The sequence below is a fragment of the Columba livia genome, chromosome 8 (assembly GCF_036013475.1).
Source record: "Columba livia isolate bColLiv1 breed racing homer chromosome 8, bColLiv1.pat.W.v2, whole genome shotgun sequence".
Lineage (NCBI taxonomy): Eukaryota > Metazoa > Chordata > Aves > Columbiformes > Columbidae > Columba > Columba livia.
The window spans coordinates 10730373-10758356 of NC_088609.1; the positions used below are offsets into that span (position 1 = coordinate 10730373).

At 43.7% G+C, this 27984-nt stretch overlaps 1 protein-coding gene and 1 long non-coding RNA gene across 7 annotated transcripts in view; one reads left to right on the forward strand and one right to left on the reverse strand.

Moving 5' to 3' along the window:
- The window catches only part of RAVER2 (ribonucleoprotein, PTB binding 2), a 40820-nt gene extending 17968 nt beyond the window's left edge, over positions 1-22852 (reverse strand). For 2 of the 6 annotated variants that reach the window (XM_065071996.1, XM_065071995.1), the window contains exons 1-3: positions 18272-18498; positions 7293-7359; positions 350-819 (exon numbers count right to left, since the gene is read on the reverse strand). In XM_065071996.1, the coding sequence (XP_064928068.1) occupies positions 350-819; positions 7293-7359; positions 18272-18448 (714 nt within the window). In that variant the 5' untranslated portion in view covers positions 18449-18498. Of the gene's footprint in view, positions 1-349; positions 820-7292; positions 7360-18271; positions 18499-21600; positions 21696-22675 lie in introns of those variants that run through there. The other 4 variants (XM_065072000.1, XM_065071998.1, XM_065072001.1 and 1 more) reach the window with 3 other exon arrangements.
- Positions 21122-27617, forward strand: LOC110363520 (uncharacterized). The gene is made up of 3 exons (XR_002421681.2): positions 21122-21346; positions 23220-23364; positions 27482-27617. It is a non-coding gene; the product is annotated as an uncharacterized LOC110363520 (long non-coding RNA).
- The last annotated feature ends 367 nt before the right edge of the window (positions 27618-27984 follow it).

Sequence of the window (27984 nt, forward strand, 5' to 3'; positions counted from 1 at the left end):
TATTCATACACCCTGGCTTTCGTTACTGAGGAATAAAACCATCATCAACCATTAAAAGCTCCCCAAAATATTTCTAAAATTATTTTCAATAAAATAAATGGTGTCTTATAAACATTTTATTGGCACTTCAAAGGAGCGATCTCCTGCAGAATTCCCCGATGACATCGGCCACTCACTGCAAACCCAGATCAATAAAGCTTCTGTACCACATCATATATCACGATGCAGATGCACGACTATTCACTACTTACATTAAAAATAAAAGGATAATACAGCAAGCAGTGAATATGCAAATACAGAGCTACTTAAATCACAACTATGATCTTCCAAAGATACAAATTCAACATACCTGGCAGAAAACGGGTTTATACTTTAGTGAAAAAGCTTGGATCAGTTCTTTTGAATCAGCATAGTCTTTTTGAAATTTATCTACACAAAGGCACTTGGAGTGAATAAGATTTGTTGTCAGCTGGTTCACGTCCATCCACTGTGCAAAGAGGGTGCTCTCGTCCAACTGTTTCCCCAGAAGTTCCAGTCTCGCCTTGGCAGCAGAGTCCTTCTTCATGTATTCCACAAAGCCGTAGCCCTTTGAATGGCCAGTAACCTCGTTATACACCAAAAAACACCTCTCGACATTGCCATATGCACGCACGAGCTCTTCAAACTCTTCCAACGTAAATGAAATGGGCAAATTAGTAATGCACAGCAAAGCATCTGTTGGTTGGAGCTGCACCGATATTTCTTTTCCCCGAAGAGAATACTGGTGAAATTTCTGAATGGCGCTTTGAGCCTGTTCTCCGTTTAACAGAGTGACGAATGCTGGAAGAGACCAGAACAAGTTATACCATCTACCACAGCAGCTCTCCAGCTACAGAGGTAATTAACCTCTTCCTCCCCCTAAAACCCACCGCTGGAAGTCACAGGAAAAACAAGAGTTTGGGATTTACCCTGAAGACGAAACAGACAGAGAGATATGATGTAATATACATTTAGAATCTGGCATTATCAACTGGATGTCATGAGTAATCAACTCAAAAAGTAACCATAGAAACACAGATACACACAACCTCATTATTTTTACACAACACAATTTTACATTTGGGAAAGAAAAAGAAAATTACGTTTTCTACTGAAGTCAACACATTACTGATTCTACTGAATTTCTTGGAGCACGGCATCCACGAATTCTCACTTTGGAATTACTGGATCTTCTTTTGGTTTTCAGTCCGTAAATCATTTCCCACAATCACAGAACCAGAGGCTGGATGAGGTTGGCAGGGACCTCTGGAGACCATCTTCCCCAATTCCCTGCTCAAGCAGGGCCACCCATAGCTGGTTATGCAGGACCATGTCCAGGTATCTCCAAGGATGGAGACTCCACAAACTCTCTGAGCAACCTGCAACCTGTGACCCCCACAATGAAAAAGTGGTTCCTGATGCTCACAGGGAAACTCCTGCAGTTCAGTTGGCATCTGTTGCCTTGTACTCTGTGAATTACACAGGATGTATAATAACAGTCTGCAGTGAACCAAGCAGGTGGAAGCTAATTCATGTGTTTTCTTCTGGTGGCCAACCGAAGCGCACAGCACAGGGCAGTCCCCGGCAAACACTTGGGTTCATTGTGGGGAAGAGCAGATGCAGGTCTCGCTCTCCCCCAGAGATACCCTCAGCAGTGGCAGCCAGTTGTGATGCACAGGTGGGCACTGGGACTTGTCTGCAATGCCAAAGGTGTGAATGATCACCTCCAGAAAACTCAGCGTCTTAAATCGCAGCAGCAAGTACCACCCAAATCTTGAAAACAGGGCAGTGGGTGAGATCGGCTGTTTTTAAGTCTCTTATCTTTGCTGAGCTGCTTTTCTTTACATTGATCCTACAGTCACTACATTCCCCTCCTCAGCACTACCAGTTCTTGTTTTCTTTTTCATTTTATTGTTTATTTGTGTCTTCTCACTGGACTGCTGGAAAAGCCATAACACGTAGATGCGGCAGCACCTCCAGGCACCAGCCCTGCTGATGTCATGGCTATGTCACAGTGCACAGAATGCTCGTGCTGGTCCACGTCAGGGATTGGTGACACGGTGGCCCCAGTGGCTGACACAGTCTGGACACGGGCACAACCACACAATGGCATGTGGCACGTTCCTGTCCCCTCCCACCTTGTCACCGGGATGGAGAGCTCTCAGTGCTTGACAGGACAGATAAGATAGTTCTGGGCTCTATCCTGTCCTGGTTTGGCAGGGAGCTTCCCAAAACCATGGGCAAAGGCAGCTCCACAACCCTCTTCCCTGGGTAGCCAAGGGCTGGCCACCAGCCCTGGGGCTGTCAAGGCCATGTCATAAAGGGCACAGCCTTGGCAGCAGTCCATGTCACAGTGGGGTAAAGCAACAGGGTTGGCCCAGGACAGGTGTCTCCTCACTGTCTGGGATTCATGTGATAGACAGCCATGGATAGAATTGCTGAGGGCAGGGATGCCGGGGCTGGTTATGGAAACAGAGGGTGGCTGCTGTGAGTGTTGATTCTCCTGTCCTTCACAGCCACAACCTGGACAATGTGCACATCCACAAGATGGCACCTTCCTGTTGGATCCCACCTGGTCACTGGCTCAGAGACCTCTCAGCACTCTACAGGACAAATAAGACAGCCCTGGGCTTTGCCCCATCCTGCTCTTGCAGGGATAACCCCAAAGCCATTAGCAAAGGCAAATCCAAACTCCTCCCCTGGGCAGCCAAGGGCTGGGCCCCAAACAAGACCCCAGAAGCAGCCCTGGTGTTGTCATGGCCATGTCACAGCCAGCAGACTGCTTGTGCTGGTCTATGTCACTGTGAGGTGGACAGTCGATTGCCCAGGGCAAAGGGAAAGCTGCACCACCCACCTCATCTGTACCCCATTCAGGTTCCACAGGCTGCTCGAAGGTGCCACAGCCATGCACAAAGGGAATGTCACAAGACCCACCACCTCTCTACCACATCATGGTGCCACAAGCAGCTGGATGGAACACGTAGCCATGGACAAGAGGACCTCCGCAACACCCACCATAGCTGTAGCCCGTCCTCATCCTACAGACACACTTGTGGGCCAAGGGAGAGCCAGACTACCCAATGTAACAAACGGAGTGTCAGAACGTCCACCACCTCTCTACCACATCATGGTCCCACAAGCCGCTGGAAGGAACACACAAGCATGGACAAGTGGACCTCCACCAAACCCATCATATCTGTACCCTGTCATCACCCGATAGAGAGAAGGTGCCAACAGCCTATGGCAAAGGGAGAGCTGCACCAACCACCCCATCTGTACCCCATTCAGGTTCCACAGGCTGCTCAAAGGTGCCACAGCCATGCACAAAGGGAATGTCACAAGACCCACCACCTCTCTACCACATCATGGTGCCACAAGCAGCTGGATGGAACACGTAGCCATGGACAAGAGGACCTCCGCAACACCCACCATAGCTGTAGCCCCATCATCCTACAGAAAGCCAGAACGTGTCCACACTCGTGGGCAAAGGGAGAGCCACAACAACTACCATATCTGTATCCCATCCAGGTCCCGCAGGCTGCTCAAAGGTGCCACAGCAGTGGACAAACGGAGTGTCAGAACGTCCACCACCTCTCTACCACATCATGGTCCCACAAGCCGCTGGAAGGAACACACAAGCATGGACAAGTGGACCTCCACCAAACCCATCATATCTGTACCCTGTCATCACCCGATAGAGAGAAGGTGCCGACAGCCTATGGCAAAGGGAGAGCTGCACCAACCACCCCATCTGTACCCCATCCAGGTCCCGCAGGCTGCTCAAAGGTGCTGGGTGGAATACATCGCCGTGGACAAGGAGACCTCCACAACACAACCCAGCATACCCACACCCTGTCCGCATCCTACGGATGGCCAGAAATGCCAACTGCCTTGCTCAGAAGTCAGCCACAACACCCAATTTTTCTGTACCCCACCCAGGTTTCACCGGCTGCTCAAAGGTGCCCCCAGCCAAGGAAAAAGGAAGCACCAAAACACCCACCATCTCTATATCCCATCCTCATCCTACATCCAGACAGATGGCACCAACAGCTGTGAACAGAGGGAGCATGGCAACAGACATCGCTTCTCTAAGACATCGTGGTTCCACATGCAACTAGAAAGAACACAATGATGTGGAGAAAGGGACCTCCACAACAGCCACCATAGCCGAACCTCATCCTCATCCAACACAGCACGAGAAGGTGCCCACATCTGTTGGCCAAGGGAGGGTTGCATCACTGATTGTACCTCTACCCCATACAGGTCCCACAGGCTGCTCAAAGGTGCCACAGCCATGGACAAAGGGAATGTCAGAACATCCACCACCTCGCTACCACATCATGGTTCCACAGGCAACCATAAGGAACACACAGACGTCGACAAGGGGACCTCCACAACAGGTACCACAGCTGCACCCCGTCCTCTTCCTACACAGCACTTGAAGGTGCCCAAAATTGTGGGCCAAGTGAGAGCTGCACCACTGACTGTACCTCTACCCCATCCAGGTCCCACAGGCTGCTCAAAGGTGCCACAGCCATGGACAAAGGGAACGTCACAAGACCCACCACCTCTCTACCACATCATGGTCCCACAAGCAGCTGGGTGGAATACACAGACATGGACAAGGGGACCTTCGCAACACCTACCACAGCTGTAGCCCGTCCTCATCCTACAGACACACTTGTGGGCCAAGGGAGAGCCAGACTACCCAATGTAACTGTATCCCCGTCCAGGTCCCACCGGCTACTCAGATTTGCCCACAGCCATGGATTATGGAAACATCAAAACACCCACGGTATCTGTACCCCATCCTCATCCTGCATCAAGCCAGAAGGTGTCAAAAGCCATGGACAACAGGAATGCTGCATCTCCACAACACCCACCATATCAGAACCCCATCATCAACCCACAGGGAACCAAAGGTTCGTGCAGCCGTGGATAAAGGGAGTTCTGTATTGCCTACTGTACCTTTACCACCTCGCGGTGCTACAGCCAGCCCCAAAGTGCTGACTTTTTCTTGTGTTGATGGGTATGGAGGACCAATCTCAATGGGGAGAGACTGAGGGACCTGGGATGGGGTTATTCTGGAGAACAGGAGCTGAGGGGAGACCTTGCTGCAACTGCCTGAAAGGAGATTGGAGCCGGGGGGCGGTCGGGCTCTGCTCTCAAGGAACAAGTGCCAGGACCAGAAGAAACAGCTTCAAGTTGCGCCAGGGGAGGTTGAGGTTGGATCTGGGGAACAATTTCTTCCCCAAAGGGCTGTCGGGCACTGGAACAGGCTGCCCAGGGCAGTGGTGGAGTCACCATCCCTGGAGGGGTTGAACAGATGGTAGATGAGGTTCTCAGGGTCATGGGGTAGAGGTGGACTTGGCAGTGTGGGGTTAACAGCTGGACTCGAAGATTTTAAAGGTGTTGTCCATCCTAAGCTATTCTATGGTTCTATTAGTTACAACTTTCTAAATGAGGATTTCTAACAGCCACAGTGTGTTTTAAAGCAAGTTCTGGTCTGTGACTATCAGGTAGCAGTTCATAAAGCAAAAAAAGAGAAGCAAGTATAGTCTTGGTGACATACACCTGATATTTGAGATCTGAGTTCTGCTGTTATAGTCAGACTGAATGTTGTTGTGCATCCTGCAAGCAATTAGTTTGTACTAACACACAATCAATGCCTTTGCAGGGGATTTTACCATCCGTCATAACCGAAGAGACCTGTCATAAACTCAGGAGAATTTTAGAAGATCTAACTAGAAACATCTACAGAGCTCTACAAAGTTCCAATTATGTCCCTTAAACTAAAAAAACCCCTTAGATTACTAAATAAATAAATAAAGCAAAAAACCCCACTCAATACAAAGAGAGTTTCTTACACAAATAGTTCACACTACAACACGTATGTCCATCTTTTAGATGGATGACTATTCTGTTGTGTCTACTTATTCAGACAAGATGGAATAAATACATATGAACACCCACAGACACAGTCAAAACCATTAACAGAACTTTTGCTTTTCGCACAGCAAAGTTAAGATCACCAAAAATAATTTGCAATATAAAGAACAGGAACAGGAAGAGCTGAGAGGCTCAAAAATTTGGCTGATTGTATAGTAACATAAGATTCTGCAACATTAGGGTCTCCAAACACAGTTTTAAAGTCTTCATGAATATGAAGATAAAGTAAAGTAATGTATCCAAATAAGCCAAGAATAAGATAAGCCACCTACAGTGTATTCCAGTCACAAAAAAATTTCCAGAGGCATGCAGTAAAACATACAAAATTTCACATGAATAGGCAGAGTACTATATAAATATCTACATATACTCAAAGACACATGTATACACTCTAAAACCAACACAAATACTCAATAAAAAACTAGTTATATATGACAGCATCTAGATTAAATTAAAATATTCATCCTTCTTGGAAGGATGAACACAGACATCCAGTCTGCTGTTAAATAGCAGACTATAATACCTCACAGACAAACTGGCCATATTCAGACATAAAATCTGCAAGATAATGGAACATTAAAGTACAAATTCTTGCTCCTTAGAGGCAGATGTCAAGAAACACTATTATCCTCACGAAATCCTGACACAGCTACCTCACGAAATTATCCTCACGAAATCTATCACAGCTACCGCATTAAGGTTTTGTCCTGGAAATGAAGGTTGCCTCAGGAGCCGGGCCAGGTGGCGGGACCTGTGGTGGTTTGGAAAGACAGGAACATGTAGAGAAATATTTGTCCATTCCTGTACCCCAGAAATGCTAAAAATCTGTGAATCCTCTATTTATAGAATTAATTTGTAAATAGAAAATTAGACTTCAAATTCAGGATTTAATTTCCTTCAAAGACTTAAGCACTCTTTTAATAAATCACTTCTGGCTTATATTACCTGACACAAATGCGTGTGGATTTAGGTTTGTTGTCCTCTGATCATGTCACTCTCCAAAGAGAGCACAAACCTCAGGTCTAACTTTTCGAAGCAAATCAGATAGTTGAGGTCAGCTTTGTCCCAAAGAGAGACCCGCTAAGGCAATATGCCCGAGAGATACCATAGTGGACCGGTCTACTTCTGCTTGACATCGGTAAAGTTTCCAACTCTCTGTTGGCTTCAGGAGAAGGTGACAAACTATACAGCCATAAAAGGCACCGAGGGACATGAAGTTATGTGGCAGCAGAGAACTTGATGACTTCATGCACAGCAGATGATGTTTCTCATGAGTTTCATGACAGAACTGAAATGTATGACACTGGAAGGCTTTAAGTTCTTACCTGTTCTTTTATTTCTGTCCACATAACAATACTTGATTTCATAATCTTTAAATAAGTCATGGATTTCCTAGAAGAGAAAAGTACAAGTAACATCAGATAAATAATCCACCAGACCAAGTAAGTGCATAAATTCATCTTCATTAAAAAAAAAAATATATATATAGAGATATATATAAAATGTCCAAATAAACAGAAAATCTCACCATAGAAACACTATCAAATATTTGTTTTTAAAAGAGCTAGTTATACTACTGCAGCAATGTTTTTATCTCGCCACAAAAACTGGCTTACTGAATTTGATTAATTTACTTGTCATTATATAAAGTCACATAAGCACAACAGGGCGCCCTGTTGACTGTCTGTTGATAAAGATAAGTAACATCGCAGTTCATTAAATAGCAAAACCCCCCACAATTTCTCCGAAGTACAGCTAGCATAGTTAAAATACCACACAGACAAGAAATACTGGCAACATCACAACACGCAGTTTACTGAGGCCAGGCAGCGCCACCATAAAACGCAATGATTGCTTTAATTTCCTTTAACTGCTCAAGTTCACTTTGATTTTCACTGTTTTAATAATGAATATTCTTTCAACCAGCAGATAACTGTGGCCAGAATACCCCCTGGAAAGTATCCTCTATCAATTACCACACAGATGCTCAATGAAGAATCAATCCCAAGGGCATTATTTGCTCCCACTAATTAATGGAGAGAGAATAGGGCTGAGGTAGGAGCAAGTGTAAGAGGTGCACAGCAGCTTGCTATAGCTATTCCCCAACAAGAGCACATGCCCCCCCACAACCACAAACTATTATCAGTTCAGGGGTGAGAATGTAGATATGAACAAGAATCATCCCCAAGAAGAAACCATGAGTAGTAACGGGATATATTTATTCCTTTACTTGGATAAATCCCATACACCAGAGTGAAAAAAAACATGTGAGTCAGCAAAACAATCAACCAACTTTGTCTGAAAGTTTAATTGCAGACAATTTCCACTAGCCCAGTCTACTTGCCAGTTTGCTAATTCAATATATATAGCCTAGAGGTTAATTGGGTTCTCTGTGACCAGTATCAGGTGCATACCTTTTAGTCAAGCGAACACCAATCTCTAGTTTCACTAGTTAACAGCCGTCAAATACTACATTAATAAAACATAGCAGCATTTCTCAAGCTACCAGCCATCCTCTCATCAGATGTGATAAGGACGCCGTTTCTGAGAAGCAAAATACACCAGGCACAATTCAAAGATTCGAGTCAAGCAGGTGATTTGACTATGGGCATCTCTCTAACAAGAACTAGATGGGAGCTCATTCTCCATCACAAGAGATTAAGAAGACATTTTCTGCACGGTTTTGTGCTATATTGTGGCACTGAAAACTCGCAGTTATTTCTGTCCCACTTAGAACAAGAAAAGAGTAACACTGGAAGTTTCATATTATTATTAAGTAGCAGGAAATATTATTTCAAACAGCTCTGAACATGCTTTTGAAGGTCATCTCTGAATCAGATGATTTCACATGATTTCCCAGTAACTGTTTGAAAGTTAAACTGAGAGGGAAAATAGCCTGTAGTGAACATATAATGAAGTCTTGTGTAAAAAATGATGAGAACATAGAAAAAAATTTAAAATGAAAACCTAATTTAAGTAAATTAATTTTTGTAGAGATTTTAATACTGATTTCCACAAGTTGTGTCAAACACCACTGAGTTTGCACACTGGGCTCTTCCAGGAAGGTGCTTTTCTGGCGCTCTCACATCCCCCATGGCAGGGCTGAGCTTGTGGAATATTTCAGCTAAAACATCTTTCACACAAAGACTGTTCATGACAATTTACAAAAATAAAACACACCATGCCAACTCTTAAGCAAATGTATACTCCTTCAAATTAAACAGATGTGTAAATATCTGTGTACATCAGACTAAGATTCTTCATAACATTTTCAAAACTACTAAGCTGGCTTTTTAACTTGGGCACTGATCTACACTTTACCTTCAACATCTTTCAACACTTAGGTCTGTTAGAAAAGAACAAACACTACTACCATTTAATGTTGTTAACAGAACTGTCAGGGAGAGCCACAGGACACCTCACCCGCTGTTCTAACCAGGTTCAGCTCTGCACCACCAAATACCCAGCACCACCAGCACTGAACGAAGTTGCTCCCTCTGGGGTAACCACTTACCCACTATTCAGCCTGGCCAACCTGGTGGCCTCCTACAATGGATGGTCACACCCAGAGGGTAGTGGTCAATGGCACAATGTCTGGATGGACACCAGTGACAAGTGGCGTCTCCCAGAGGTCCGTACTGGGACTAGTATTGCATAATATCTTCATCAGTGAGATAGACATTGGGAATGACTATACCGTCAGCAAGTTTGTGGATGACGCCAAGGTGAGCAGTGCAGGTGACACGCGTGAGGGAGGGGTTCCATCCAGACGGACCTGGACAAGCTTGGGAAGTGGGACCCACGCACACTTCATGAAGTTCAACAAGGTCAAGTGAAAGGTCCTGCACCTGGGTCAGGGCAACCCCCAGTATCAATACAGGCTGGGGATGGAGGAATGGAGAGCAGCCCAGTGGAGGAGGACTTGGGGGTGCTGGGGGATGAAAGATGGGACAGGAGCTGGCAACATGTGCTTGCAGCCCAGAGGTAAATCATATCCCGGACTGCATCAACAGGAGCATGGCCAGCAGGTTTGGAGGGGATTCTGCCCCTCTGCTCCGCTCTGGTGAGATCCCCCTGCAGTGCTGGTCCAGCTCTGGGGTCCTCAGCACAGGACAGACATGGACCTGCTGGAGAGGGGCCAGGGGGACCCCAGAAATTATCAGCAGCTGGAAGAGCTCTGCTGGGACGACAGGCTGAGAGAGTTGGGGTGTTCAGCTGGAGAAGAGAAGCTCTGGGGAGACCTTATTGCGGCCTTTCAGTACCTAAAAGGGGCCCATAAGAAAGATGGGGACAGACTTTTGAGCAGGACCTGTTGCAATAGGACAAGCGGTGATAGTTTTAAACTAAAGGAGGGAGATTCAGAGTGGACATGAGGAAGAAACTGTTGCCCCTGAGGGTGGGGAAAGCCTGTCCCAGGTTGGCCAGAGAGGTGGTGGATGAACCATCCCTGGAGACATCCCAGACCAGGCTGGATGGGGCTCTGAGCAACCTGAGCTGGTGAAGATGTCCCTGCTCATGGCAAGGGTGGGACTGGATGAGCTTTAAGGTTCCTTCCAACCCAAAACATTCCATGATTCTCTGTCTGGGCCAGGAAGGAGTGTTTACTCAGCGAGGAGAAGCGGGTCATCCAAGTCAGGTATATTCTCTGGTGCAACCCTGTTAACTTGCAAGGAATGTAAGCAGAGCGCTGTTGCCCTGAGCACAGTGGCAACAAACAGCCACAGCTTGTTCCCCGTTCCCGACCTCCACGGGGTTCAGCAAAGCAGTAACAAACCCAGCAATGGTACCACACACGAACGGGGGCTGCCAGTCCCAGCTACCACCACTACACCCACGCTCACAATATCCACATTCAAACCATCTGCTGACCAAGCCTAGCCACTATTAGTATTTGTTGCACATAATGTTTACAAAACTGCTTCTCCTAAAGGATTTTTTCCTCTTTCACAAATAAATGAATCTACTAGTCCAAAAAAAAAACCAAATCACTGACAATTACCACAATAATAATGGTTTAACTGCATCATATTAAGTCCACACAAAGTGGCAACATCCACTAACATGTGCAAAGTCTTGCTGCCATGAGTGTCATGCACTGAATGCCCAACTAGATTATAATATTTTGACAACAAAACTTGTAGGCAGTTATAAAGCTGTCTGGCAGAGGTACAGCAGTCATGAATCCCATGCAGTTTCCAACACAAACACTGGTTACAGTGGTGCCCTATCTTGGCCCTTAATTATTGCACTCCTGGGATCAACTCATAGTTGGCTCCTGAACCGGATATAAAACTCAGCACCAGCTCTTGGTCAATGAGGTGTGTTTGCACCTGAGCAAAGTCCCTGCCAGGCAGCTCCCAGGGAACGCCCCTGGACACAGCAAGGATGAACCTACCGCAAAAACAGAGAGAAAACACAGGAGAGAGCTCATCAGAATAACAGCAGCGGCATAAACACATGGGCCATGCCAGCAGCTCAGCTAAACATCTTGGAACACAATGTAACCACTAATGCATAGCTACTACACAGCCCCTTAAACCTGCAAAGTTCTTAAAAGCAGACTCTGAAAGCTAGTTAATCTTATAATCAGTAACAATTAAAATCCTAACTAGAAAATAATCAGTCCATACTTTAAAAGTAGCAGAAAAAGCAAGGCCAAATATACTAAAAGGAGTTTAAGAGAAACCACTAATAAATACAGGCTGAGTATACTTAAAAAATGTACTATTTACCACCATAAGAAATGTGGTCTTGAAATGCTTCAATTCTTGGCCTGTCCTGTCTTGTCTTGGATAGAAAAACTGTCAACATGAGTTCCTACCACATACTAGCAATGTGAAATTTGCATCTCTCCAATGGAAAGAATGCCGGCCTTCCAGAGGATCTGTCGTTATGCTTTATTGCTCGCATTTTTTTAAACATAAACAAGAAAGGGAGTCATTAACAGGCACATTTTCTCTATTTATCAAGTTAGCAAAGCTCAGTGTATTCTTTCTACTAAAATCAGCTTTTCACACCCGAGATCTCATCATGCAAGAAAAGAAACATGCAAGAAATACTCTGTCATCACCTGGAACAACATACCATGGATAAAGCTTACAACACCTAAATCCAAGTATTTTTCTCTCTCTAGATGTAATACTGAATTATGTTATTCTGGCAACAAAAATATTTAACAATTATAGTGGTGCCTGGCCAGATTTCTACAGTAAGCTTCAATGGTGTTTCCAATATAAACACTGGACAAGCCTGGTCTGTAACTTGGCTCTCAGCAAGTAGCTGAAGCCCTAAACTTCACATGCATATTCTTGCAATGGGAATCAATGATGTGTTAAGTAGTTGAACTGAATAACGCTAACCAAAGAAGTTTTAAATCATCTCACAACTAAAAAAGACTTTGTTTCCATCTGTGCAGGCAGAGCAGGAAAGAGAAGGACTCCTCAGGAAAAAGCTTTACATTTACAAATGATACCATGCAGTGTTCATTTAATTCAAATTCTAGACCACTACATTTTTGAGTTCATGACATGACACGTGGATTTCACTGCAGATACATTAAAAAAAGGTCTGCTCAAAAAAAAAGCTTAAAATAATAAAATTTAAATAAAGTTTAAAATAATAACCTGTTACTGAGGGAAAATCCCAGAGACTCTGCTGCAGAGAAGTGGGGTCAATAGCACCATAAAGTGGGTTCAATAACAAAGCACAAGGATCAATGCAAAGTCAAATTTTAAACACCTCCTGTCTACTTATGACCACAGAGGTAGGAAGACCTCAAATTTTCACCAACTGGGCACGGACTACCAGATAAATCCTGCCTTACACCTAGCAAGCAAGATTTCAGACAGAGATCGGGCTCACCGTACCATACAGGACATGCTCTTCTGTGGCAAATTTTCAAGTTTTTTTCAATGTAGTGTTAAAAAAAAGTTCTCGGGTGAGCAGTGTCTGTGAGATCACATCTAAGATGTGCAGCAGATGTTCTCCTGCCCAGGTACCCAAGAACAATGAGGACTGATGTGGAGTCTAAAGCTTTGGCTCAGCACATTCCCTCTTCACTTCCATAAACTTTGAAACCTGAAATAAAATCAAGCCCATAATTCTAGGCCATAAAGTGCCTTTGGGGTGAACCTTTTTGTTTGAGAATGGATTCTCACTTTTGTAAGACCATACCCTACAAAGATCTTTAGTAAAATAATATAAGAAACCATTAAGATACAAAAAGCTTCTCAATAAACTTAGCATGGACATGAAATGAAAAACATACTTCTCTGATCTTCCAGAGACATATTAGTGTGTTGGTAAGAGGAACACTATGGCACTGGAAATTAATTACATCATCTTGGGTATAGTGGGTGATACGCAAGCTAAATGAAAGATTAAAAAAAACATAGAAGGGGTAACATGAGAGAGCAAGAACACAAAGCAAAAAAAAAAAAAAGGCAATAAAGACAATGAAAAAGCACGTACATCCTCAGGCATAAGAGCTACTCGCTATCCAGCGGGTGTGCCTTTCATGTTCAGTTGGTGTGATCAGGACCAAGTAAAACACAAAGGCCCCTTCTACTTAAATGTCTGGCATACAATGGATGGGGGGGAGAGGACTTCCTCAAATCATCACAGTTCATTAAAGGCTTTCCATCACAAAGGAACAAGGAAAAATTGTGGCTAATCTAAGGAGAAAGAAGAATTAAAAAAGCCCAACCCCACCAGAAACAGCATCACACTAAGTAGCGATTTGTCTTTTGATCAGGAACAGGCACCAGTGAATAAAACTGGGTGGGTACATCAGGTCCCAAACCACAAGATAAATCTCTGTCCCAGGGGGACTGCACCAGTTTCTTATCAATATGTAAAAGTTTCATCTTTCTTTAGATTCTGTCATGCCCAAGAAGAACTACAGGGTATTAAGATAATTATTCAGCCCTACTTTATTTCATGCCCTACATTTAAGTAGAACATCCCCTCTATAAGATTGATTTTCTAGCTTCAGCTGTTAAAGAAGAAAAGCAGAAATGGGAATGTAGTATGTTGGCATTTAAAGATAATTAAACACAGAAAACACGAGTTGAAAGCAAGTTCATCTTCCACAGCACTGGATCCTTAGCTGCAAAGAGGGGAATTGAAAAGTGCCCTTGTTGGTCAGCTCATCTTAGCAGTGGAGACAGGAGGTTTTGCTACGCATCTCGGTAATCATTAGAAAAAAGGTAACTCAAGGTCTGTTCTTCCTAACAGCAACTCCATGGGATACAAACTGCTGTGCCAGGGCACCAGACTGATCACCTCACGGTTATGAGCCACTGCTCCTGTGGAAGTTCATCAGACATAAACAAGGAACCACCAACAGTGAAAAAACAATGACTTGGGGGAAATAAATTCCAATTCTTCTTGTCCACTGGGGCAATTACGAAAACCAAAACAAACAGAAACTGACTTGCTATACAATACTCCAGCAAAAAAAATACTTCCCCTTTAGTAAGGTACAACTTCACTTGCACTCTGGTCATCCTGAAGCTTCTTGACATCTCTGTACCAGTAAAGAAGAGAATTTATTGTTTCCCTCCTTCTCCCTGCCCAGAGCACTCGCAGCAGTTTTGTGATGGTTGCACGGACCTTCCATTTGTGACGGATGCCTTTGGACACTGCGCTTTCAAAATCGTATGCGCTGTGGTCCTTGCTATCAAAACGGATTAGTTGGTCCACCAGATATGACGGCTCAGGAAGATGCACGCGTGAAGCAACCGCAAGAGACGTCCAAGCAAGAGATTGCTAATTCATTGCCAAGCACTGATCAGACAACCAAGCATAGATTGAAGTCTCTTTGCAAGACTCTCGATGCAAACATCAGCCTTACCACAACACTGCATCAGAGGATACTAATGCTAACGAGAACAGACCCACTATTGGACATTTTTCAAAAAGACAGGCACTAATGGGACAATCTTGCCCCCTACGTAGAAAAAAAAATACTGAGCAGATTTTTAATACAGTTTGTGTATAGCTACAATAATAGAAAAACATCAGATTGAGGGTGGGAAAACATGACATTAATTAAGACAGGAGTTGATCTGGTAAGCTGTTTTACTCACACCACAGACTGAACTAACAGGAATCAGCAATAATAAATGCATTTCTATCTAATTATACAGGTCCAGCAATCTAAAAAGTAACAAAAATACAGCTGTGCAGATATCAATGGTGCTTCATCTCCAGATTCAGAGAGGTCATGGCAACAGCGTACGTCCGGTTTTAGATCACAATGCATGTTTAATAACGCGCACAGTTCAGGTGCTGCACTGGAGAAATGGGACCAGGATGAATGTGGGGAGCTAACTGGCAATCCTGGAACACTTCACTGTGATGGGTCTGTACAGAATCGATTGACTTGTCAACTAAACTGTAAATGGAGACTTTGCTTTCAAGAATAGCAAAGATGATAACAAAAATGTTTACTGCAGATCTGCCACAAAAATACCTTTCTCCACGGTTGCAGTGAGAGAATTGCTGGAAGAAATACTAATCCTGCAAGGACACATTTACAGGTTGAGCTACAAAGCTCAATGGAGAAAGAACCTTCTTGATGAAATTTTGACTTAAGTTGTTCCCCTTTTGGATTTGTTTCTTATTGACACTCAATTAAAAAGTTTGTGAGGGAATGCTGACCAACTCGGTGTGACAGACAGCAAAGTGCTTTCTTCAGGTTGACCTTCCTCCTGGAAACAGGCTCCACATTGCCTGAGAAACACAGATGTTGCCAAACGCATTTACAGAGAAATCCCACTTGCCAAGATTCAGACGTGGGCAACCTTTGCCCCTTAGCAATAGCCACCCCACACCTAAAGTACCAAACGCTTCTGACACTTCGAGATCTCTCTGTTTGTTTGGTTTCTAAGACTACAAATCTGTGGTACTCTGTTTCTGGTTCAGAAACTTCATGGCTAAGGTACTTATCTTCTGTGGCTTTAAGAATGTGTATTTTTTTTCATTCAGTTTTACACAGGTGGAACTCCAAAGGTAATAGAAGATTACAAGTACAACAATAAATAAAAAAAGTTAATATGTAGCTATGGCTGGCAGAGGAAAATGTTTATTACTTAATTTAACCTGTAAAAAATTGGAGTTTTGTTCTCAACTTGAAAATTATGAACCTTCTGAGAAAACGAAACATCTCTATCAATCTCAACCAGCAGAAGAGCCGTTTCTTACTTTAAAACTATTTCAGTAAATCTTGGCCTCACTCTTTACATCATAACAACAAATTACAACAAACACAACACCCCAATGATTAGAAATTAATAATTACATTTATTAGAATCTATTCTGGAAGACTTCATTGCATTTAAACGATGTTCACCTCCTTCACAATGGTGAATAAAGTAGACAGGTTAGCAATAGCTTATCTGATTTCACTTGGCTAACCAAGAAGAAAACAGCAGATGAAACACGCGCAGTGTTTACCAAGGGTGCTCATTTGAAACAAGAAATACTACGTTTCATGGTAATTTGTGGAAATGCATTACAGCCAAATACACAGGTATACTTAACATGCCTGACCACAAACACACTTCTGCTTTCCAAAACTGCTCCAGGACAGAAACTTCCTCTCTATAGCAAAACTGTTCTGCCTTTCCATGCCAACACCAATAGCTCAATGACGGTAAAAACAAAAACGATACCTTTTGAAGCTGTATTTCAGGATCCCTGCATGGTGGTACTATTCTAGCATAGTACCAGCTTAACATTAGAACCAAATTAAAATGGCAAACTTCCAAAATACCGTGTGGGTGCCAAACCGGACCTCCACACTCACACCTCCCTGCGTCATTCTTTGTCTGACCAAGCAGCGCCAAACCTGACGGCTTCCACTGAGGCGAGATGTGCTTTTAACCATCCACGTGTGAATTTATGAAGTTCCAGCAAGTAATGCAACTGTTGGAGTGTCAGACAAAGTGATCCCGTCCTGGCCATCTGCAGCAGCGCCCCGTGATACACCAGTAAGCCCTCTCTGTCAACACACTCACGCGGTGGCTTCTTAGAGAGATGATGAAGATTAGCAGCGTTTTCCAAGTTGTGAGTTTGCTATTGATTTGGTCATTAGCTTGCTATAAATATGGGTGAGGCTTTGTGTGTAAAACATCACAGCAAAACCGTCACATCTAAAACTCCAACCATGCTACGGCACAGTCAAATCGACCAAAAGACACCATATGCATGAAAACAAAACGTCGATAAGTGACACAGCAACCCAGCTCAGTACTCTGATCAAATTACGCTGATTACTGAAAGATTCTCTCTGAAGTGAATGGTCCCTTTCTACCAGAGTTATGGAGAAAATCCTAGTCTTCACGCGCTGCACTGACCCGCAGGTAGTTAAACGGCCTGTGCTTTAGAAAAACAGGGAAAGAGACACAAGGAGAGGTTTAGAACAAAAGCTGTAATTACAATTTTTTATGTTTCTGCATCAAGTTGAATATATGGAGCTGGTAACGACCTGGTAAAGTGACTGTGCAATTAAATCACCTCAAAATCTGACTCACACGCATTAGGTTTACAAGTTCAGCAATTTTCTCCTCCAAACGGCAACAATTTGAGCGGAATTCTCCTGAACTACCAACAGATTGCAGAAAAACACTTTTGCAGACTACGCACTGCTCACCTCGAAAAAACAAAACCGAACAGAGTTGAAGCCTTTTAGCTTTGCTTTTATACAGAAGCTGGACGTGCAGAAGTCACCCCACCTGCCTGTACGCTGTGGCAAACACAGGTGCCACCTCACGAGTAGCACTCACCGGCCCCACACCGGCCACCGCTCCCCTTCAGGGGCAGCCACCAGGTGCTGTGAGCATACTCGTTAATTAGCCGGGCTGATTTACACACCTGGTTGCCCCTCACAGCCCCCCATGGCTGCTCCCTCCAGCCGCGGCTCTCAGGTAACGGCGGGGCCGGCCCAGCCCGGCGTCGCCCCCGGACCATGCGGGCGACGGTTCCCGCTCTGGGCAGGACAAGCTGGAGCCGCTCCGGGCAGCACCGCGGTAACAAAGCCGCCTGCCCAAGGAGGCGCGGGGAGGAGAAGCCCGAGCGGGCTCGCAGCGGGGAGGAAGGGGAAGCTGCAGCTCCCGAACACCCCCGGGAAAGAGGGCGAACGCGGGCAGCCCCGCACCTCCCTCCCGCCGGCCCTGGGGAGCGGCTCCCCCTCGGCACCCGGCCCCGCTCCGCAGCCCTGGGACGTGCCCCTCCGGCCCCGGCCCGCCCGAGGCGCCGGCGGGAGCTCGCCACGCCGGCTGAGGGGGGGCGGCGGCCGTACCTGGCTGCTGCTCTCGGCCGGCAGGTTCCTCAGCAGGATCTTGCGCCTGTTGCTCAGCTCCCGGCGAGTGCTCGCCAGCCGCCTCGCCACCTCCTCGGGGCTGAGCGGCGGTGGCGGCCGAGCCCCCCGCGGCGGCTCCGCGGGCAGGTCCGCGCCGCGCTCGGCTGCTGCCGCCATCTTGCAGAGCGCCCGGGCGAGCGGGGGGAGCCGCGGCGGTGGGCGGGCGGCGGAGCCGCGGGGCACGGTACGGAACGGCCCGGCGGGGAGCCACGCCAGGCCCGCCCCGCCGAGGGGCCGCGCCCACCGCCCTCTGCCTGCCCCGAAGTGTGCGGAGCTCCGCGGAGCCGCCGCCGAGGAGCCCAGTGCGGGGGCAGCGGGCTCGGCCTCCCCGAAATAGGCGCCCCGACCCCCGTGTCGCACAAAGGAGGTGGAAGGGGCGCGAATCCCTTGTGAGGAGAGAAGGACAAGGGGTGGGAGTGGAGAAAAGTGGCGAGGAGCGCGGTCGTGCACGGAACGGCCTCGGGCTGTGAACCCCTTTGGGCTGTGTGGGGATGAGCGGGGATCAGAGCGGGAGTTTCATCCCCGCAGTAACGTAGAGTCAGATTTCAGGGAAGGATTTGAGCACTCTTGACGAGAGTTTGAGGCTCTTGTGAGGGAAATCGCCCCAAGAGCCATCGTGACAGAGGTGCCCCAAGGCCTGGACACTGTTCCTGTCACTCACCGAGGCACGAAGTGGTTCTTTTTTCCCAAAAGGAACCATTTTCCCCAGAATTCCCACTGTCGACACCTGCCTTAGGTATAAGTCCCCTCAGAGAGACCAAAATGCAGAGCCACAACAAAACAGCAGATTTTGAGCGAACCCAAATGTGCCATCAGAGGTCAGCGGGCACGGTGGCCCAAGATGATCTCGTTCTAAGTTTAATCTTCATCAGAAACATACCAAACAAATTACAAAGCATCCAAATGGGTGAACCACTTGCAGTAGGAGTCACCCTCTGGTGGCAAAGCGCCGTGTGATGGTGGACGGGCAGGTCCAGGGACACGACTGTCATGCCAAGAAAAGGAGCTCAGCGTCCTGGTACAAGGAAAATATTGCTGGGAGTCACTATATAAAATAAATTTTCCCTTTTCCGAAGCCTCTGTCTGTAAAAATGTTTTGCTCCGTTAGCCAGTGCTTAATTTAAAAAATAAAACAGGTTGTCCTCTTGGAAAATTAACTTCTCCTTAGCATAGTTACTTGCAATGTCACAGTAAATTTAGCTCTTACCGTTGTCATCATTGCTATAAATGAATGAAGAATAATTTAAATATTTGTATCCATTTTTAGATATGAGGCCGACCACAAAGAACAGGCAAAAGAGAATCCAAACCTGAAAACCAGTTGTCTTAAAAAGGAAATTGGAAATACATTTTCAGTTAAATTGGGTATGTATGATTAAGTTCTTATCAAGAAAATCTAATTCCATTTTAGACAGGATTACCAGTTACAGAAAAAAAAGCCTCCAAACAACAGAGTTTTATAAATTGCGTTAGTCCAGCCCAGTGCAGGATACTTAAGACTACAAGGAACCTTGGACCTTCATTACTTCTAAAATTAATTTTAAAACTACTGAACAAACAATAATCAAAATTTTGTGGGTATTTTTGTGTATTATTAATACAATTATCAGGGCTGACAAGCTTCTGTTCAAGGGCTTCATTTTCTTGATTTTTTTTGAACGGGTAATGTGTCTCCTCCTTCAATATCTGTATTAGGTTTAATGAATTTTTGGAAATCAGGGGCATGAAGGGCATTTGTAAATAGTTCATGTGTTTGTCATGGGAGAATTTGAGAACTGCCCGATTCAGCCTGTCCTGAACATTTATTTGGCCTTCATACTTAAACCAAGAAACAGGAAAAAATATTATAACAAATTATTAGAGTGAGATCTGATCTAAGGGAAGTTTAATATTCTTAAAAAATATATATATTTTTATAGTTCCCATTCTTTGAGAAATGTAACTTAAAAATAAGTACATGCCTGCTATTTTTTCAAATTTCAGATGAAGATTTGCATTTTAAAACTATGAAATATCTTTTCCAGCACAAGCTGTGAGCTACAGGCTTTTTATGCCTAAGGATTTACAAATCATTGATCATGCTGCCTATAGAATTATCCTTGGAAAAGATAAATTGATGAATGCAAAGTCTCCTAGTGAATGTTTACCAACTGATTTTCAGGTCAAGCTACGAAACTGAAGTAGGGATATGAGGTCTCCTGAAAACCTATCTGAAACATATAATAATGTAAATCATTCTGGGACCAAGAAAAAGATTGCTCTGCTAGGAATACTGAAACACGTAACTGTCTCCTCAGAAATAATTACCAGATAACAGCAGAAATTAGGGAACTGCTCAAAATATCATTTTAGTTTAGTGAAGCTAAGGAAGTAGTGAAAGCAGAGTAACTAATTATAGCGTTAATTTTTCCAGTCTGAAGGTGGACACTCTGGTTCATCTGTATGTTACTGATAATTAATGCTGTCTATAGCAGTTACCTTCTCAAAAACTCACCTGCCTGGCTTTTGTTTGGTTGGTTTTTTTCAACAGGCTGCAGGTGTCTCTGAATGAAAGTCATTAAAAATTAAAGTGCATTGCTAAAAAAATAGTTCAGACAGGAATAGTTAGATATGAATTGCAAAAATAAAACTACCATTGTAGTAGTTGCAAGTAGTTCCAGAGAGATAAAAGTATTTTTCTTGCTTAGAGATACATATTAAAAGGTTGTTGGTAAAAGTATTCATCTTTTTTCTCACCCCAGTGTTCACATTTCATTCTGTGCACAGGTAGTTGACATCACACAGGTAGGTCAAAGAATTGCCTGCACTAAAAGGCAACGACAAAGAGAGCAGGAAAGATCAAAAACTTTGCTGTTGTCCGCGGAGATGGTCTGTGAAAATGAACAAGGCCACACGTCACCTCGTCTGACAACTAAAATCAGCCAAGCCAGCATCAGCAGCAACAACCAGTCTGACCTGAGGAGACGCTCCCTCTGGCACCCAACTGCCGTCTGTTTTGAGTACACCCCCAGGCAGGTACGTGGTGAATTAAAACATAATTTTAAATAAAAATACAATCAAAATTAGGCACCAATAAAGAAAAACGTGTCCGTTGGAGTCCCCCCAGAGTGTCGGTGGGCACGTTAATCCAGCACAGAGGTTGTGCGAGCAAACAATCCATCCTCCTTCAAACCCCCACAAACCAATCAGTGTGAATTTGATCTTGTGATTACACACCATCTTCTATATGCATTGTATGCATATGTTTGTATGAATGTATCGTTACTCACCTTATGTTGCTTTCAAAAAAAGTGTTACACATTTATGCTTTGCACTCGAAACAGACTTCAGTTTTCTCATGCACTTGAATTATGTTTCAAAATTGCTGAAAAATCAAAAAGCAGTATTTAAAAAATGGCAGAAAAGTATAGCGATCTGCAAGCGTAACTTTGCACTGCTGGCTTGATGCTATTATACAGATAAGCCAATTTGTGGTGATTTAGTTCACTAAATTCCTTGTTAATTAAGAGTAATGTACCCATCTCCAGCAGTTGCTTCTGTAGCTCTTCTAAGCTGAAGATTAATTTACCCACGCTGCTGCAGCTCTGAACTAATGCAAGCCCTATATATATTTTTTCATTTTTATGGGATGAGAGTGTTAAAACAGAATTGTGTCACAAACATTCTTCCTGAATTGAAGATGCCCTCAGGCATAATTGTCCATCTTCAAAAGTACAAACAAATTCAGATCTGTGCAGATAAAAATAAAAGCCAAGATTTAGAACATCTGATTTATCTCCATCTGATGTTCCCAGGTATATGAGATACAAGGAATGTATCTGTGAGCTCTTTAGATAAGTGATTTCTTATATGAAAGATAAATCGAAATGATTTTCTAAAATCTGAAACCCTTTGCTGGGTGTGTTTCCTGCAATGAGGGTGTGGAATCCATCAGTTGCTGCAAATTTGAAGCTTCCATAAGAATCCCTGATTGCTTCATGTGAACAAAGCGTAAACAATCCCGTTCTCTTTAGTCCATATTATAGCCACTGTTTCAAGCAACTCCTGGTGTTTCATCAGGAAACTGAAATGTTGAAGCCAAAAGATGTAGATTGAGTTGTCAACACCAGTAATTAATTCAGTGATGATCGATTAGATGCTCATTTATCTCACAAATGCATAATGCCTCCAGAATATCCCAGAGGTGCCAAAAGAATGTCCTTTCACCATTTTTCTACAAATTTAAATATGTTTGGCATTCTCAGTGTAACATTTTGTAGTGCAGTAACACTGGGGATCATTAAGAAACAAACGGAATTTCATATGAAATTACCAAGCTAGACCAGCTGAGTGAGCAACTGATACCTGCAGTGTTGTGATGAAGCAAAAACCTCGTAACCCCTCTGAGGCTTCACTTGTTCTGTTACAATTCACTAAATTAACCACTCGAATAACTCAGCATGTCCAGACTGCAATTTTGTTGAAAAAGGTACTGTGACATGGCAAGTCTTCCCAGCTAACTGCTAATCTTGTTTTAATAACAGAGATATTTTGATGAACGATTCAGTCTCCAGAAACTTAGGAATTGTGGTAATACAGGCTCAGGCTTCAGGTCCATCACATCACATCCCAGCAGTTCCCATCTTGTGGGAGAGATGCCAGATGGGCAACAGATTGCGACAGAGTCCACAACAGCCACACGCTTTACTCAGAGTTGCGTTGCAAATAATTATTTTCACTTTGCTCACCCTCCTCTGTGTGAGCCTTATATGTGCTCTAGTGGTGCAGTCACTAGAATAGGGCAGGTACTGCAGCATTTGACCAAAATTAGATGTTTCTTTACTCCCGAAACATTCTTCCATACACAAAATCACTTCCAAATGACGCAGCTGAACATTTTCCTTTTCAGTGGAACCTGATAGCTCTTAAACTTGGTGTAAGATTTCTCCAAAGTGTGCTGGGAATGATGGATTATCTCAGTAACAGACTCGTTAGCGACTTCTCTTCAGTTTCTGTTCGTAACACAGAGGTCTGCAAATAAACAGTAAAAAGAGGTAAGAGCTATAACTTACAAAATGAGTAACTATTCTGAGGAAATCATTACAGTGAAGCATAATGTAATGGTCTATTTTGGGAATAGTGGTCTTTGCAGTAGAATTTATAACCTTTGTTGCCTAAGGAGTATCGTTAGCAAATCCATGGGAAGGTTATATTTAAAGACAGAAAAAAAAAAGAGTGAATCTCAAATAAAACCACCAGAAAACAAATCTAGCTGCTTGAACAATAAATGAGAACAATAGAAAATAAGATCAAACAAATATTATAAGTACAGTCCTCTCTAATAAATGGCCCCAAAGGCCAATATATTCACAGGGCAACCTCAGCAAACTTACTCCTGAAACAATATCTTCCCTGCTTTAAATGGTCATTCTGCCTTGCATAGGCTTTATTTTTCCTCATGCAGACTCAACTTCAAATTTAGCAATAACTTACTGGCAGAGAGTATGTTTTGGCAATTTTAATAATGAAAAAAAAATTAAAAGGTTCCTTGAGTTTCTAGCAAAAGCAGGTACAACCCCAGATTCCTAATTGACTATCCCATTAATAGGCTGCAAATTGTAGTTTCGAATCATTCTCTCAGATTCTTGATACGGGCCTATTTTCTAGGAACTGGAAACTGATATTGATAGTTCACAGGAACTGTGAAACAATTTCACATTAAAAACTAGTGAAATTATCACACTGAATTAAAACAATCACTAGGGTAGATAGGTACATCTCCGTTACTATCTCATTCACAGTCCCTGCAGATCTGGCTAACTATAAACTTAAAGAGAATTTTGGACACAGTTAACTGAATAGTGAGTGGATAGTGGGAGCGAACAGGCATCTTGACAGTGATTTGTTTTGCTGTGATAAACCAGTCAGTGATTTATCCCTGCCAGCAGATGTTGGAATTGTAAACACCCCCACAATATTTTGTCCTTAAAACCACTGTAACTTGTTAAATATGGAAAACTGGCATGAAGAATATAATGCGAACGAAACTTTCCCAGTACATTCTTAAAAAATTTATGAGACTTTAAAATGTTCTGCCATTCAGTTCTAAAAAGGTTTCCATAGAAACCGTCATGCAACATGACTTTTTTGCTATAAACACACTTACCGAAGTGTCCAACTTGTACATGTTCATTCTGTTTTCATGGGGAGCAAAAAAGAGAAATCCATCCTATTTTCCAGCTTTATTGGCTGAAGTTACAGCAGTAACACATTTTGACTTGTTTATAGAGATTTCTTTGGTTAAGCTGCAATGGAAATAAACACACTTAAAGAGGTTATTATTTTGTAGGAATTAGATCATGTAAGTTTAATTACTCAATCTTTAATCTCTCTGAATTACACGTGATTTGCATACACGATGCCAAGAGAATCGATATTGGGAGCAGATTAATTGAAGTGTCAGAAAGTTGGAAAACTGAAAAGAAATAAACTAAAACTATTTGACCAAGTTCCCAGTTTCCTGCAGTTCTCAGCGCCAACCCATTTTGGAGCGTCTGTCTGATTTCATTACCTCTTGGTGCAGTGGAAGAGTTTTAAAATGAGACAAATCCATCAGTGTTGACTAAACTGGAAATATCTGGTAATCCAACCCCAGGCTGGCCCATTGTTCAACTGGAGTGACAGTGCTCAGCTTTAAAGAGGAGACACTGCCAGTTTTCGGAGAACTTTAACGTGGCACAGCACCACCTCTTGCTGCACGTTTTTTCACGCAGATGTCGCTTGTAAAAAACACTGACTCGACTGTCTCGGGGCCACATTTGTCCTCTTTATCCCTCACCTTTCCCTGCCAGGTGAGGGTGAGGTTGGACGGTTCCTGCTCTGCTTTTTGGCCAACAGTTTCCCTTCCTTGCTGTCACTGCTTTTGTTCCATTTGTGGCAATAACAGCGGAGCGCACTCGTTCAGGCAGCGCTCCAGGCAGCTGGTATTTTTGCCAGTGTCAGCTATAAAAGTGTAGAATAAAACAGAACAAAACATAATTGTCACTGCTGGGTCCCAGCTTCTGAGAGCGGTACCATCTACTGCTGCCACTAATGAAACCAGCCCGGAGGTAAAAATATCCAAATAGCAAGTTTTTTCCAGAGAACTTAGATGACGCCACTGTGCTTCATCTGGGAGCTGAAGCTTACAGATCTAATACATGTTTCTCTGCCATCAAATTCCTGCTGCTCTTCTGCTCAGACCATTGCTGTTGCTGACACTTTCTGATAGGCGTAGAACTGTGCTGCGTGGCAAGAAAAGCCTTGGTTAAATTGAGTAGATCTCATTATTTGAAGGAAACTTTTAAACTTCAGACATTTATTTTCCCTTAATATATCATTAGATCAACTGCTTACTGAAAATCTCACTGGGAGTTTGCAGAAGAGAGGTAGAAGCAATCGAGGCTTTGCCTGGAACACAGCAGGGAACCAGCAAACTCACATTCTAGTGCAGGCTGCTGTGCAAAGTCAGTAAGTCACTTCAGAGCCTCCTGTTCACACACAGCATTAGATACGCTCCGAATTTCTGCCAGTTCAGGCTCCTTTGGGATCTGCGTACCCTAGCCTCAGGAAGCGCAAACTGAAGCAGGCGATAGAGATGGTGGAGACGCAGGGAAGCATCGGGCTTTCCTGCGGAGATGGAACCAGCGGCGTTTCTGCGCATGCCTTGGCAAACGCACCAGCTATGTCTGGCACTTCGCTAACGAGGCCGGGGCTGGAGGACTTCACTCCTGGATTTGGGTGTCGAAATTCCACTGTAGCCTTGGCTGCAGAAACACAAGCCCTTCTGGGCCAAGGTCCTTCCGTGACTCAGTTCAGAGCACGCAAAGTAGAGAAAATAATTACCTCTCATCACGCAGAAGTGCTGCACATAAGTAATATGAAATTCTTGATGGCACTATGATTACTTTTTCATAGTTAGGATTCAGGGCAAAGGGGGGATTGTACAGCAAAACAACCCAACAGTTACCAAGTTAACTGCGATAGGAATTAATATTCCAAACATCACTGGAAGCCTAGTGCAGGCTCCTTTGAAAACCCCAGCCATAGTGGAGATTCTCTTTTAAAAACAACTGAAATGGGTAGCTAAGCGCTGTGAACACTGCAAATTGATCTTTGCATTTGCGTACAGCCTTTTGGATTACCTGCACTCTCTTAACTTCAGCCAGGACTTCTGCATCCTATTTTTTCCCCCTTTTCCATATTTGCTGCCAGCTTACTACCATAATTTGTACTCTGACAGATCTACTTTCCATCCTCATCACCATTTCTGGGTCACTTTACAGAATAAAGCCTTTGAAAGTCAGGGACCTCATTTTGACCAGTTATAGTCACAATTACTGCTGCACATGTGAACATCTCATGAATTCTTATCTGTCTTCTCACTGCCAAGAGCGAGGGTGAAGATAATATTTCATGGCTTAAGTGGCCTTATAAAACATTTGTGGGCAAACTGTGACATACTCTTTCCAAACCACATTTTTTACCAAGGCAATAATGTAAACAAAAAAAAAATCATCCTAAATAATTTTCAAGCAGTATATTCTGACCATGTAAGCAGCTTCTCTCTCTGGGCCGGCCAGCTGGGTTACTTGGATGGAGAACCTGCTTGTAACCTGCAGGAAAAATCAATATTTGACAGCCCTCAAATACTGAAAGCATTAAGTCAATTTAATGGTAGAGAATGCAAACCAAACCTTTTTCATTTCAAAATAACTTGTTCTGGAAGAAGGAAACCTACAGGCTAAGTTTCAAAAACCAAACAAGTGGAAAACGGCTGTAAAGTTTTTCTTTCAGTGACAGGTACAGAAGATCCAGGTATGAGCCCCAGTCAGGCAGTTAACTGCTCATTTTATGGTCTTGCTCCTCACTAACACAGTAAAATAATAATGGGGAGGGAAGGGCCATGGCAGCAACACCTGCAATAAAAATGGAAGAGCTATCACACAGCTTCTTGAACCCATGATTACATCCATGGTCCCTCCTGTATTTATCAGGTTTTGCTTTAAATGAACAATCTCTTTCCCAGCATTACACTGATTCCTGCTGGGACAAGGTTAAGCTGTCAGCGTTTGAAGCTGTGATTTGGCGCACCTCTTGATTTGCATTTTCCCCTTAATTATTCCTTAATAGCAAGAGCTCTGGCCCTTCTTGTTACTTCCAGTGTAAGCAAGGATGTGCAGACGCCATGAGTCAGGAGCAGTTGGTATGTCCTGGAACAAACATGATGAAGCAGCAGTGAGGTGCAGCTTTACTGCTGCTTTTACAGGTAAAATTTGTAAAGGGAAAAGTTCATTGCCGTGGCTTTTTGTTAGCGGTTCAAAGAGAGCAACACTTACATGTATTTCTGGCAGGGCTGCAACAGAGAACACTGCAAGTGCTTTCTGCCTGGCACATCATTTTAACAGCAACAAACCAGTATTGTAGTCAAGAAAGTAATTAATATTATTGCATTTCACAATGTGCGTGCTTATTCATATTACTTTGATACATTTTGAACAAAAATGCTTTCTCCCACTATAAAAAAGTAGTACAGGATATGACAGTGTGGGTTAATAACTGTATATATATATAACCTGTGTTTAACACTGCAGTTTAGTTAGAGCTGGACTTAATGATATGTTTCTCATTACATA